This window comes from Eptatretus burgeri, chromosome 15 (genome assembly GCF_056783735.1).
Source record: "Eptatretus burgeri isolate ZD-2024b chromosome 15, Ebu_testis_v1, whole genome shotgun sequence".
NCBI lineage: Eukaryota > Metazoa > Chordata > Myxini > Myxiniformes > Myxinidae > Eptatretus > Eptatretus burgeri.
Window position 1 is genome coordinate 46,810,550 of NC_140975.1, and position 14,391 is coordinate 46,824,940.

A 14,391-nucleotide genomic window follows, 5' to 3' on the forward strand; every position below is an offset into this window, starting at 1 on the left:
ACTCACATTCTAATTGCACATACTTTATGCACGTATTCACATTCTAATTGTACATACTTTATACATGTACTCACATTCTAATTGTACATACTCTATACATGTACTCACATTCTAATTGTACATACTCTATACATGTACTCACATTCTAATTGTACATACTCTATACACGTATTCACATTCTAATTGTACATACTTTATACATGTACTCACATTCTAATTGTACATACTCTATACATGTACTCACATTCTAATTGCACATACTTTATGCACGTATTCACATTCTAATTGTACATACTTTATGGACGTACTGACATTCTAATTGTACATACTTTATACATGTACTCACATTCCAATTGTACATGCTTTATAGATGTACTCACATTCTAATTGTACATAGTTTATACACGTACTCACATTCTAATTGTACATACTGTATACACGTACTCACATTATAATTGTACATACTGTACACGTACTCACATTCTAATTGTACATACTTTATGCACGTACTCACATTCTAATTGTACATACTTTATACACGTACTCACATTCTAATTGTACATACTTTATGCACGTACTCACATTCTAATTGTACATACTTTATAGACGTACTCACATTCTAATTGTACATACTGTTGCGGTTTTCGCGCCCGCCGGCGTGCGAACGGCCACGTAACTCGAATCGCGGCACGTCGCCCACCGGACGGACAATCCAGTCGTGACCCTCTCGGACTAACGCCGGGAACCAGTCACGGGTGGACCTTTCGGTCTCACCGCGATCGAGCCAATCAGCCCCCGCGTGGGATAGGGTTGCTCGCCAAATTCGAACTACCTAAGTACCCACGCGGAGGGTAGACCGGGCGATCGCACCTCGCCGCAGGTCGACTTCGGACACGGGCCACTTAAGCGACCCGTTCCGTACTATCAGAATAACCGAGCGGTGTTATCGTCGACCTCGACGGTTCGATTAATTATCGGGCGTATTCAGCCCACTACCAACCCTTTACGTGAAGCAAGATGGGGATTCAATGGAGGAAAAGACGAAGCGAAGCGGGAGAACAGTTCAACAATAAAGCACATTTATTCGCGGCACACGGGAAGCACACAAATACAATTCCACCAAATGCACACAAAAAAAGAAAACACAATTCCATTTACACAAAAAGCAAACATAAAAGTGAAAACACAGTGCAGAGCTAATACCGACTACCGAGCACACGGCAACACTTATACAATTCTACTTCACAGACGGCGCCGACAACACATACCCAAAACCAAGGAAAAGAAATACCTCAAGAATGAGGCGGCCTGAGGCCGAGACCGGGTCGGGCCTACCCGTCTGGTGATGAGACGCGGAGCGGCGATGGCCCCGCAACCCGCGGGCCTCGTGGACAGTGCCTGGCAGGGGGTGGGAACGGGGCCCCCTTGGTCGCACTATCTCAGCGCGGGGGGAAACAGGAGGGGGTTGCTGATGCTCGGGGTATAGAGGATCTTTATTATCCCTGGTGTGCGTCTCCACCTCGGCCAGGTCGCGCTGCCGGCCTCCCTCGGGCGTGCAGCTCCTGGCACCGACGCGAGCACCCCCTCGTCCGACTCTCTTCAGCTTCTCCAGCCACTGCAGGCTTCGGGCTCCAGACTTCTTTCGTTCTCGTTTGCGACTCTCTTCTGACTGCGACTCTCTCTCGTCCTGCTGACTCTCCTCTGACTGACGAACACCGTCCTTTTATCCCCCCGTAACTTCGCCTTTGACCCCCTCCCTTTGACCTTTCACCTCGCTCCCCATTGGCCCGAGAAAAAGTGGGCGTGAAGGCTTTTTGATCCACAAATTTGCATATATCGATCGCCCTGGGGGCGGGGCCACCCGCCCTCGCTCACCGATTGGACGGCAAAAAGTGGGCGTGTGTCGTTTTTGATCCGTTTTTGAAGCACAAAATCCGTGATTTTGTACACGCTGTTCAACGCGCGTTCTGCATGAGTCCAACACCGGTACCCACAGCGGGGCAAGAACGGTGGCGATGCTACGGTTGCGAGGTGTGACGTGAAGGTCGTGGCGGTTGTGGTGAAGCGGTGGTTGTGGTCGGTGGTTGATGTTGTGGTTGTGATCATGGCGGTTGGTCCAAAATAAAGATAGTAAAAGAAAAACGGCTATCCTGAAGAGTCGCAGCTCGCATAAATGACATGTATTCCCACTAGACAACGGGTTTGGGCCTAACTACACATGCACTTACCGAGATACCTCACCTAAGGGACCTGAATGGTGGTTTGCGAATCTGGTAACCACAACACTACCCCCTTCCCTTTTTACAGACTCGTCCCGAGTCGTCAAATTTTCGTGTGCCATCATGTGTAGTTTTCCCCTAGTACATTTTACCTACGGATCCCTGAGTGCGACATTCATGGTATTCGTGTCCCCAAAATAAATAACCTGAGGGCTGCGTAACTACCTAAACAAACTCACTCACACGGACGACTTAAATAAAATTGCCGGCGCTAAGACATACATGCCGGGGGCGCACTCATATTTACAGTACATCTTAACCTTAACTTACAAATTTTACACTAAACCATGGCCCAGGATCATTGAACTCTGCAAAAAGAAAGCAGTTAGCAGGGAGCCAGGCTGCTCACATGCAGTCTCTGGCTCAAACAATGCAGGTGACAGGGAACGTGGCTGGCTGCTCACACGCAGTCCAAGGCCTTCCCTTTTGAACTGAACTCAGTGAACCACAACGGTGCTTGGGCTGCACAACGCAGTCTCCATGCCAGCTCAAGTGGCACACGCAATGAGCACAACGAATGGATGCATGAATGGATGGACGCAAAACACGGTGCACGGGCTGCCACTGCAGGCCCGTGTTGTAGCTGCAAACAGGGCAGTTCTCGCAGTTTGCAAACTGTTGCCTTGATCCTGGCGCACATGGAAATGAACAGGGGGGGGCAAAGCAAAATTGAACGGGGCTGGTGAACATGGGCAGTGGGCATGGCATGGCAAAGGTGCAGGCAACACAGCCCGCAGAAGAAGGCCGCTGCAGGCAAACACAGCCGGCAGATGAACTGGCCGGCACAGGCCTTGAAGAAAAACAGCCAGCAGATGAACTGGCCGGCACAGGCCTTGCAGAACACAGCTGCCGATGAAGTTGGCCGGCCTCCGCCTTGAAGCAAAACACGGCCAGCCGATGAAGTTGGCCAGCCTTTGCCGTTCAATGGAGGTTGGTGGAGGGAGTGCGGTGGTGCTGGCCACTTGGAAGGCGGGCTCGGACCTACCTACCTGTCTCCCTCCCAACCTATCGCCTTTGCCTGTCACTGTACATACCCACTCCCTTAATTTGTCAAACCCCAATTTAGCCCCAACTTATTTTTTTGTTGTTTTTATTTTTACTCCCCCACTATAAATCGTCCCCTAACCCCCTTTATCGTCCTTGTTCGGCTAACCTATCCTGTCACCTAGCCTACTCCCAACCCCTACGTTCCCTTCCCGGAGGGGAACAAGGGAGAGCTAACGTCCTGTGTCGAGGCCCAACGAAGCCTCAGAATGGCCTCCCCAGAGTTCGGTGATCTTAACACCAAGTGGGTCCAGCGGCCCACAACGACAGCGAGGGGATGGATGGTGCGGAGGGGTACATCTCCTAATCTACCCTAACCATTTAACTGTTCAACTACCCCGGGGCTTTCAACAAGCGCCTCTCGCTTAAACTATTGGTTCTATAAACCCAGATTCCCGTCGCCTGTGTTGGTGTCCTTACAATTTCGGGCCTCGCCCCCCAATTTTCTCTCCGTGCCCTCACACGGTCTCCTGGCTGGGACACGTGGCTCCCTTTGGCAGGCACGACCCTCTGCCGAATCTCCCGCTATGGCACCCCCGGGCACTACACTGCCTCCGAGCCTACCAGCTCCCTAACACCGGGGAGTGCCCCCATGGCACCTCCCCTGAAACGCACACGTGGCAGGCCGGCCTCCCGGGCCCCTTTCCGAGGGTCACCCGTGCCCACTGCACTGCCCACGCGGCTAATGGCGCCCCGGGCCCCCGCACCAAGCAGGCGCACCCGTGCCCACTACTCTATCCCGGCCCCCCATGGGCCCATGGCCTACCGCGGCCGACTAGCCTGGTGCCCGGGGTACCCACTCAGCGATACTCACCTTTCGCAGCCACGCTCCCAAGCCCGTCAACAGGGCTCCTGCACCCCTCCAAATGGGTCTCGAGCCTACTTTCCCACCAACAACAAAACGACCTCCATTTTTCAATTTGACTAACCCAGCTAACTCACTCTACACTGACCCCGGGGTCCCTTGGGCGGGAGTCACTCCTCCCCCCCATCACTCATCGCACCATGCATTCCCCATTCACTCCATTCACACAGACCCGCTGGCCTCACTCACTCACCAAGCACATGCTTCCAATTCACTCACCAACAACTCTTCAACACACACACCACTGAACTCTGCCATCCTTCTAACTACCTCCCCTAACTAACTCGTGCTCCCACGTCGTCCCTTAAACTACAGCACGTTCCTTTTAACACTACGTAGCTAAGCTACGTCCCCACTACACATTCACCAGTCTGTCTCTGTCTCCTAACTAATCCCATTTTATTTCCCAACCTAAATCTCGCTACAATCCCTCTAACTAATCCATTCCACGGACTCCATGAGGACTTACCCCTGCCCCATGGAGTCGGTCTAGCTAAGCTAACCCTTCCCCCTAACTAGTTTTCATCCTGTGCCCAGGGTAAGGGGGTCTTTTACCCCTTGCCCAGGAATCCTTTGCACCCGAAAGTGAGGCTTGTTCTTTTTTTTTTTTTTTCTACATGCGCAGCGCCAGCGCGGCAACTCAGAGCTCGCGCACTTTGCACCTGCCCGTGACGTCATGCAGCTGCACGTGTTCCTCGTCCCTCCTTGGACGGGACCATCCGGCAGAGATACCCCTCCTGCCGGATTCCAACCACACGTGCAGCCATGACGTCACCGTGCGCATAAAAAAAAACACAAGCCCCACGTTTCGAGGGGTTCCCCACGCGAACACATGTGCTTTGCCCGTTGGAGCTTAACACACACGATCGCGTGGAGAACCCGTCCGGTCCAAATCCGTTTACCTGCCTAAACTTTGTCCGTCCGCGGGATCGGCAAATCCACCGCGTGCGTTTCCGGACCGGGACTTCACTCTCGCAAGCGAGCACGTGGCGGTCTCGTGCGTTGCACAGCACGAACCGCGTGCTCACTGCTGGGTGAACCCGGCACGGTCCTCGAAACAACTACAGCCGCTACTCGGCTTTCTCTCCTCTGTCGCCGTCTCCGTCGCCATTCAACCCACGCACACCTGCGTGTTACGACGCACACAGTCCACTCCATCACATTCACACCGGGAGATGCGGCTGCGTGCTCCCGCATGCCAACCGACATCTCCCTCACATACCGCTCTCTCACACACACGGTCTCCCTTGCATACGGCCGTTCACTCACGCATGCCTCACTACTCACACAAACCATACTACTTTCACACGCGGGGGCACTCGCCCGCGGTGCCTCACTCATACACACGGCGACACTCACACACGCGGTCTCTTCCACACACGGTGCCTCACCCACACACGCGGGGGCACTCACCCGCGGTGCCTCATCCACACACCGTGCCTCATCCACACACGGCGTGCTGGGAAGCACGTACTCTGGCACCATCGCCACCACACCACTCACACACGGGGTCGCTTCCACACACGGGAACGCACTCACGCCTTGCACCACACACACAGGGACAACCACACTGGGGATTCGAGTCCCCACAAGGGTCTCCGGGGCCTCTATACCCCCCAAGCTCTCCGTGCACCCGTCCACAGCACTCGTCCCCTCAACCTCGCAAAGCACGACCGAACTCACCTGGTCGTGACTCGCCTCAAGGGGGCATACTCCCTCCCCTCGTTCCTGGAGGAGGCCATCCAGGTGCTCGCACCGGGTCCCTGCACGCTCCGCGAGCTCACCCCCCAATTTTCTCTCCGCTACCTCTGTGTGTGTGTGTGCGTCACTTACCCCGTCTTCCTCGTGTAGTCTCTCCTCTATGGTTCCCTTCCCGGCTACCGTCACTGCCAACTCTTCACCCTTTACCTCCCTTGTCTCAACTATTATTTCTGTTGTCGTCACCTCGTGTCTCGTCTCACACGTTTTGGTCTCCCCATTTAATTTTTCCCTTTCGGTCATCGTCACGACCCTCGCCCAACACGTTCCACGAACTATTTTTTCACCCGCCTCCACCGCGGGCCTGTCAGCCGTTGCACCCCCACCCAGCTCGTTTGCTCCCACACGTGGAGTCGCCATTCCCAGCTCCCTGGTCACGGCCTTCATGCCCGCCTGCAGGCATCGGCCCATGTTCTGCGTCTCACCCCGTAGTTCTTTCATTTCTTTTCTCATTTGCTGTGTATTCGCATCCATCGTCGTTTTCACTTCATTCATTTGCTTGTTCATGTCTTTCATTTCGTTTTTCATTTCATTTGTATTTGTATCCATCGTCGTTTTCACTTCATTCATTTGTTTGTTCATTGCCGCCAGCATGGCGCATAGCTGGGCCATGTTGGATGCACTCAGCTGAGCTGTTTCGGCAAGGGTTGGGGAAGGGTCTTGGTGGAGAGGGGGGGGGGAGGTGTCATACACCGCGGCCGCTGCCGCACCCACCTCGGGCCCTGGGTTCAGTTGGGCGAGTCCGTGTTCCTGCACAATCAACATTTCCTGCTCGGGGATTCCATCCTGGACCATGGACTCTACATTATTACACATATACATTTCTAATACCCCCGGCTCCCGCTCGCCTTGAGACGCCATCTTGCTTCTCGTGAAGGGTTAATTTGCTCGCTCGTAATTTGGAGGGAATCGGGGGTGGCTTCTCTCACCCCTGGACCGATTCCCGTGAATTTAGCCGGAGACAGGAGAGCCCGTTTTCCTGTTCTCCGATACCAGTGCCGCGAGGAGGGCGATGAATTTGTATCCCACTCCTGACACCAGTGTTGCGGTTTTCGCGCCCGCCGGCGTGCGAACGGCCACGTAACTCGAATCGCGGCACGTCGCCCACCGGACGGACAATCCAGTCGTGACCCTCTCGGACTAACGCCGGGAACCAGTCACGGGTGGACCTTTCGGTCTCACCGCGATCGAGCCAATCAGCCCCCGCGTGGGATAGGGTTGCTCGCCAAATTCGAACTACCTAAGTACCCACGCGGAGGGTAGACCGGGCGATCGCACCTCGCCGCAGGTCGACTTCGGACACGGGCCACTTAAGCGACCCGTTCCGTACTATCAGAATAACCGAGCGGTGTTATCGTCGACCTCGACGGTTCGATTAATTATCGGGCGTATTCAGCCCACTACCAACCCTTTACGTGAAGCAAGATGGGGATTCAATGGAGGAAAAGACGAAGCGAAGCGGGAGAACAGTTCAACAATAAAGCACATTTATTCGCGGCACACGGGAAGCACACAAATACAATTCCACCAAATGCACACAAAAAAGAAAACACAATTCCATTTACACAAAAAGCAAACATAAAAGTGAAAACACAGTGCAGAGCTAATACCGACTACCGAGCACACGGCAACACTTATACAATTCTACTTCACAGACGGCGCCGACAACACATACCCAAAACCAAGGAAAAGAAATACCTCAAGAATGAGGCGGCCTGAGGCCGAGACCGGGTCGGGCCTACCCGTCTGGTGATGAGACGCGGAGCGGCGATGGCCCCGCAACCCGCGGGCCTCGTGGACAGTGCCTGGCAGGGGGTGGGAACGGGGCCCCCTTGGTCGCACTATCTCAGCGCGGGGGGAAACAGGAGGGGGTTGCTGATGCTCGGGGTATAGAGGATCTTTATTATCCCTGGTGTGCGTCTCCACCTCGGCCAGGTCGCGCTGCCGGCCTCCCTCGGGCGTGCAGCTCCTGGCACCGACGCGAGCACCCCCTCGTCCGACTCTCTTCAGCTTCTCCAGCCACTGCAGGCTTCGGGCTCCAGACTTCTTTCGTTCTCGTTTGCGACTCTCTTCTGACTGCGACTCTCTCTCGTCCTGCTGACTCTCCTCTGACTGACGAACACCGTCCTTTTATCCCCCCGTAACTTCGCCTTTGACCCCCTCCCTTTGACCTTTCACCTCGCTCCCCATTGGCCCGAGAAAAAGTGGGCGTGAAGGCTTTTTGATCCACAAATTTGCATATACCGATCGCCCTGGGGGCGGGGCCAATTCGCCCCTCGCTCACCGATTGGACGGCAAAAAGTGGGCGTGTGTCGTTTTTGATCCGTTTTTGAAGCACAAAATCCGTGATTTTGTACACGCTGTTCAACGCGCGTTCTGCATGAGTCCAACACCGGTACCCACAGCGGGGCAAGAACGGTGGCGATGCTACGGTTGCGAGGTGTGACGTGAAGGTCGTGGCGGTTGTGGTGAAGCGGTGGTTGTGGTCGGTGGTTGATGTTGTGGTTGTGATCATGGCGGTTGGTCCAAAATAAAGATAGTAAAAGAAAAACGGCTATCCTGAAGAGTCGCAGCTCGCATAAATGACATGTATTCCCACTAGACAACGGGTTTGGGCCTAACTACACATGCACTTACCGAGATACCTCACCTAAGGGACCTGAATGGTGGTTTGCGAATCTGGTAACCACAACAATACTTTATACATGTACTCACATTCCAATTGTACATACTTTATAGATGTACTCACATTCTAATTGTACATAGTTTATACACGTACTCACATTCTAATTGTACATACTGTATACACGTACTCACATTATAATTGTACATACTTTATACATGTACTCACATTCTAATTGTACATACTCTATACATGTACTCACATTCTAATTGTACATACTGTATACATGTACTCACATTCTAATTGTACATACTTTATACATGTACTCACATTCTAATTGTACATACTCTATACATGTACTCACATTCTAATTGCACATACTTTATGCACGTATTCACATTCTAATTGTACATACTTTATACATGTACTCACATTCTAATTGTACATACTCTATACATGTACTCACATTCTAATTGTACATACTCTATACATGTACTCATATTCTAATTGTACATACTCTATACACGTATTCACATTCTAATTGTACATACTTTATACATGTACTCACATTCTAATTGTACATACTCTATACATGTACTCACATTCTAATTGCACATACTTTATGCACGTATTCACATTCTAATTGTACATACTTTATGGACGTACTGACATTCTAATTGTACATACTTTATACATGTACTCACATTCCAATTGTACATGCTTTATAGATGTACTCACATTCTAATTGTACATAGTTTATACACGTACTCACATTCTAATTGTACATACTGTATACACGTACTCACATTATAATTGTACATACTGTACACGTACTCACATTCTAATTGTACATACTTTATGCACGTACTCACATTCTAATTGTACATACTTTATACACGTACTCACATTCTAATTGTACATACTTTATACATGTACTCACATTCTAATTGTACATACTTTATACATGTACTCACATTCTAATTGTACATACTTTTTGACGTACTCACATTCTAATTGTACATACTTTATAGATGTACTCACATTCTAATTGTACATACTCTATACATGTACTCACATTCTAATTGTACATACTTTATAGATGTACTCACATTCTAATTGTACATACTCTATACATGTACTCACATTCTAATTGTACATACTTTATACATGTACTCACATTCTAATTGTACATACTTTATACACGTACTCACATTCTAATTGTACATACTTTATACATGTACTCACATTCTAATTGTACATACTTTATACACGTACTCACATTCTAATTGTACATACTCTATACATGTACTCACATTCTAATTGTACATACTTTATTGACGTACTCACATTCTAATTGTACATACTTTGTACACGTACTCACATTCTAATTGTACATATTCTATACATGTACTCACATTCTAATTGTACATACTTTATAGATGTACTCACATTCTAATTGTACATACTCTATACATGTACTCACATTCTAATTGTACATACTTTATATATGTACTCACATTCTAATTGTACATACTTTATACACGTAGTCACATTCTAATTGTACATACTTTATACATGTACTCACATTCTAATTGTACATACTTTATACACGTAGTCACATTCTAATTGTACATACTTTATACACGTACTCACATTCTAATTGTACATACTTTATGCACGTAGTCACATTCTAATTGTACATACTTTATACATGTACTCACATTCTAATTGTACATACTTTGTACACGTACTCACATTCTAATTGTACATACTTTTTGACGTACTCACATTCTAATTGTACATACTCTATACATGTACTCACATTCTAATTGTAAATACTTTATTGATGTACTCACATTCTAATTGTACATACTTTATACACGTACTCACATTCTAATTGTACATATTCCATACATGTACTCACATTCTAATTGTACATACTTTATAGATGTACTCACATTCTAATTGTACATACTCTATACATGTACTCACATTCTAATTGTACATACTTTATATATGTACTCACATTCTAATTGTACATACTTTATACACGTAGTCACATTCTAATTGTACATACCTTATACATGTACTCACATTCTAATTGTACATACTTTATGTACGTAGTCACATTCTAATTGTACATACTTTATACATGTACTCACATTCTAATTGTACATACTTTGTACACGTACTCACATTCTAATTGTACATACTTTTTGACGTACTCACATTCTAATTGTACGTACTTAATAGATGTACTCACATTCTAATTGTACGTACTTTATAGATGTACTCACATTCTAATTGTACATACTTTATACACGTATTCACATTCTAATTGTACATACTTTGTATACGTACTCACATTCTAATTGTACATACTTTATACATGTACTCACATTCTAATTGTACATACTTTATAGATGTACTCACATTCTAATTGTACATAGTTTATACACGTACTCACATTCTAATTGTACATACTTTATAGATGTACTCAGTTAAAAAAAGAGAACGTGTACTACTGGCTTCCACTGGGTGACGTTTCTGGCCTACTGTACATTAGCACATTCCGTGTGGACAAGCAGACAAACAGACAGACGCAAATGCAATTCCCTCTCCTTTGGCGAGGGTAATGAGGCACCTTATTGTTGGAATATCTGAGGAAACTGCTTCCATCGCTGCTATTTGAAATGCACTTCAAGAAACACAATATAAGAGTCAAGAACATTATTTTTGGAAGAACGAGGTAATATGGACATTTGTGGGACATGAACCTGGTAGTCTTGGTGGATTAAATGATGTATGAACTCTTCCAGCTCTGTGCAGTCTGATGAAGCAGATCCTGCTGCTTGCTACAACCCTCTGTAGTCAATATGTTCAGTCATACTTTGGTGTTATAGGCAGGAGAACATTTCATTATCGACCTTAATGGGTCAGCTTGTTCAAGAAGGGGGATCAACAAGATATGCTTTGTCAAATTGCACATCACCGGTTCCACAGCAGTGAAGGAGTTTATTGTTGAACCTTTTGGGATCCCATAGACAGTTCATGTAGCTCAGGATTGCTTGTGATTAGAAAAGTGTTTACATGTGGGGTCCATATTGGCCCCTTCTCTCTTTAAAACCATTACACTATTACATCAGCGCATTAGGATAACAACATTGAGATGCTGAACAAAATTATATAAACTTGGTTTGTAAAGACTGATTGTTTGACAATCTCTCCACAGTCTCTGGAAAGCACACGCCGCATGTTACAGCTTGTCGAAGAGGTGAGACACCATACAGAGACCGATTTGGGTTTCACAAACAGGGTCCAGTCACTTTTTATGGGGGTCACGTTGATATTTAACTTGAATTATCATCTTTGATTGGGGGTGAATGGGGGTGTATATTAGGAAATGCAATTGTAGCGAGGAACATGAAATGAGAGCAAAGTGGAGGGGGGCGGGCAGTGTAATCGATTCATGGAACTTTGATGAACTTGATAGCAATTGGTATTTTCATCGATTTATTAATTGATTTGATTGGTGCATTAAAAATTCGTGTGCATAATGAAGGAGAAAAGGTTCAATCATACGAACAAGAATGGGAACCAAATAGTCTCCCGAGGTCACGATGACTTGCGGTTTATGGGATGAGACATTTTCAACACCGTGTGAATGCAGATCGATGAGGCGTCGAAGATAGCGTGGTGTGGTTAGACAGACTCGTGCAGAGAGATAAACCTGTACAGGCATATGAACTGATGTAGTCAGATCGGCTCTGATGGGGAGATGGAATACTGTTAATGGATAAAGGGATTTGAGCAGAAAGGACATGAGCAATGAGATGAGCTGGTGTAGATAGATACACTGATGATGTCAAACCCTTAAACAGATGTGGATATTTATTGTCTGTATTGATTCACTTCCTCATGAATTCCTCACTCAATTAATAATTACTTTTATGAACTCTTCTTTTCTGTTTTATCCCGATATGCTTACCTTTGGCTTAGAGCAAAGATGCTGGAATTAGGACATTGGTTATGTTGGACGAGCAAGGAGGTATGTGAAAGTTTTATTCAAAACGTCTGCTCTTTTCTTAATTTTTACATTAAGGTTGTTTGTTTCTTGTCTTTTACACCATTTCAATATACATGTTATATACACTGTCGTGTCTGAGGGTCACTAACGTGTTGCCTCTGCGCTGGAGGTCTTAGGAATGTCTCCGTGGATTTCCGAAATGGTGCTATGTACTGGATTCAGTTATTCTAACTTATGGTTACCATTACACAAGGACCATTCAATAAAAACTGAACCAGGTGGCAGAATGTGCACATGAAGCAACAGGCAGGAAGATGTCTCTTACAATTACAATGTTTATTATAAAAAGTACAGAGAAGAGGGTAGATGAGATGCTGTCATAAATGGTACAGACCAAGCGGTCAATGAACACAGGTGGAGATGAGGGGGCACGCAAGCTTATGTACAATAAATATATATATATATATATATATATATATATATATATATATATATATATATATATATATATATATATATATATATATATATATATATATATATATATATATATATATACCCCGCAAAGAAGCCGACAATGCCGGTTCACATGACGAAGAACAATGGGGCAAGCTCGGTCTTGGACAAGCAAAGTGCTGCTCAGGACGTGCAGTGTAGCAGGAATGATGTGGTGGAAGACCAGGAGAAGAAGATGGCAGCCAAGTAGAGGAAAGGTGAGAGATACTTTTCACCTGAAGGCCCAGCTCCAACTCTGTCCGTGCATGTTCAGCACCAGCCCTCGTGAATCTCTGTCCTTTGTTCCGACCTTTCTTCTTCACACCCGACCTTCTGGCCCGCCCTCCGTACTCTGGGAACGCTTTTTCCTGCCGTGGGTCCCATGATTGGCTGCCCACTCTTTGAGAAAGGCCCATCCTCTGGGCCGTCCCTTCCAGGGGCGGACCCAATAAAAATTAAAGTTCATCATCTCTTCCGGGCCCGACAGCGCATCTCACCACCAGAGCTTGTGTACAGCGGTCAGACAGATTGTGAACGGTCGTTGGAAAGCAGGTAGTGCTTGCATGTGCCGTAAAACATCCAATTCCTCACCTGGCCTCACCTTACAGAAGGTCAGATATTTTACAAACTTACTCTGTCTACCGTTACGTTCACACTCACTGCCTTCTCAGTGCACGTTTATGCCACCCATAACACTTTTTATCGTCCAAAACAATCATGCATATGCAATTTGGTGTCTGTCGGTATGATCGCGATACATTCGGTCGTTACTTATCCAATCTCAACCAAACTTGACAGGAAGACGAAGGGTCATACGACAGAGGTTGTTGCAACTTCATTTACTCCTCTTCCCAAGGGGGGTTTCTGCCTTGCATGAACTCCGTGTTAATGTGTATGAACACCTTATCGTGGCGTTTCATGGGCACACCGACCGGAAGTAATAATGATTATAACAACAAATCACAGTATTCAGTCAATTCTGTCCAATATATGATTACCTTTTTTAACAGTCGCAACTGTTGTATAAGCGGCACAGCCGTGCCCTCAGCAAATGATGCTACCCTGCAGTCTTGTGCTTCATACGAACGAAGAAGAAGACTGTTGTTTAACACAAAACTGAAATAAATTTGGAGGAAACATGACATCTTTGAGGCATTCTATGCTTATCGTGTTCCCCGCAGACAAAGGGATCTTAGCCGTTTCAACTTGCTCGACATCTAGCTAAACCACTAGCTCGGCCACAATGATCTTAGGCTTATAAAGGTACCCAAAATCGTCTTTAGGCATTAATGATGTATCC

The 14,391-nt window shown here is 47.0% G+C and overlaps 1 protein-coding gene across 1 annotated transcript in view; it reads left to right on the forward strand.

The window, feature by feature from the left end:
• Positions 1 to 14,391, forward strand: part of SNAP25 (synaptosome associated protein 25) — a 70,380-nt gene that overhangs the window by 25,471 nt on the left and 30,518 nt on the right. Inside the window, exons 3-4 of the mRNA XM_085858395.1 lie at positions 11,802 to 11,843; positions 12,569 to 12,617. Of these exons, the coding sequence (XP_085714521.1) occupies positions 11,802 to 11,843; positions 12,569 to 12,617 (91 nt within the window). The remainder of the gene's footprint in view (positions 1 to 11,801; positions 11,844 to 12,568; positions 12,618 to 14,391) is intronic.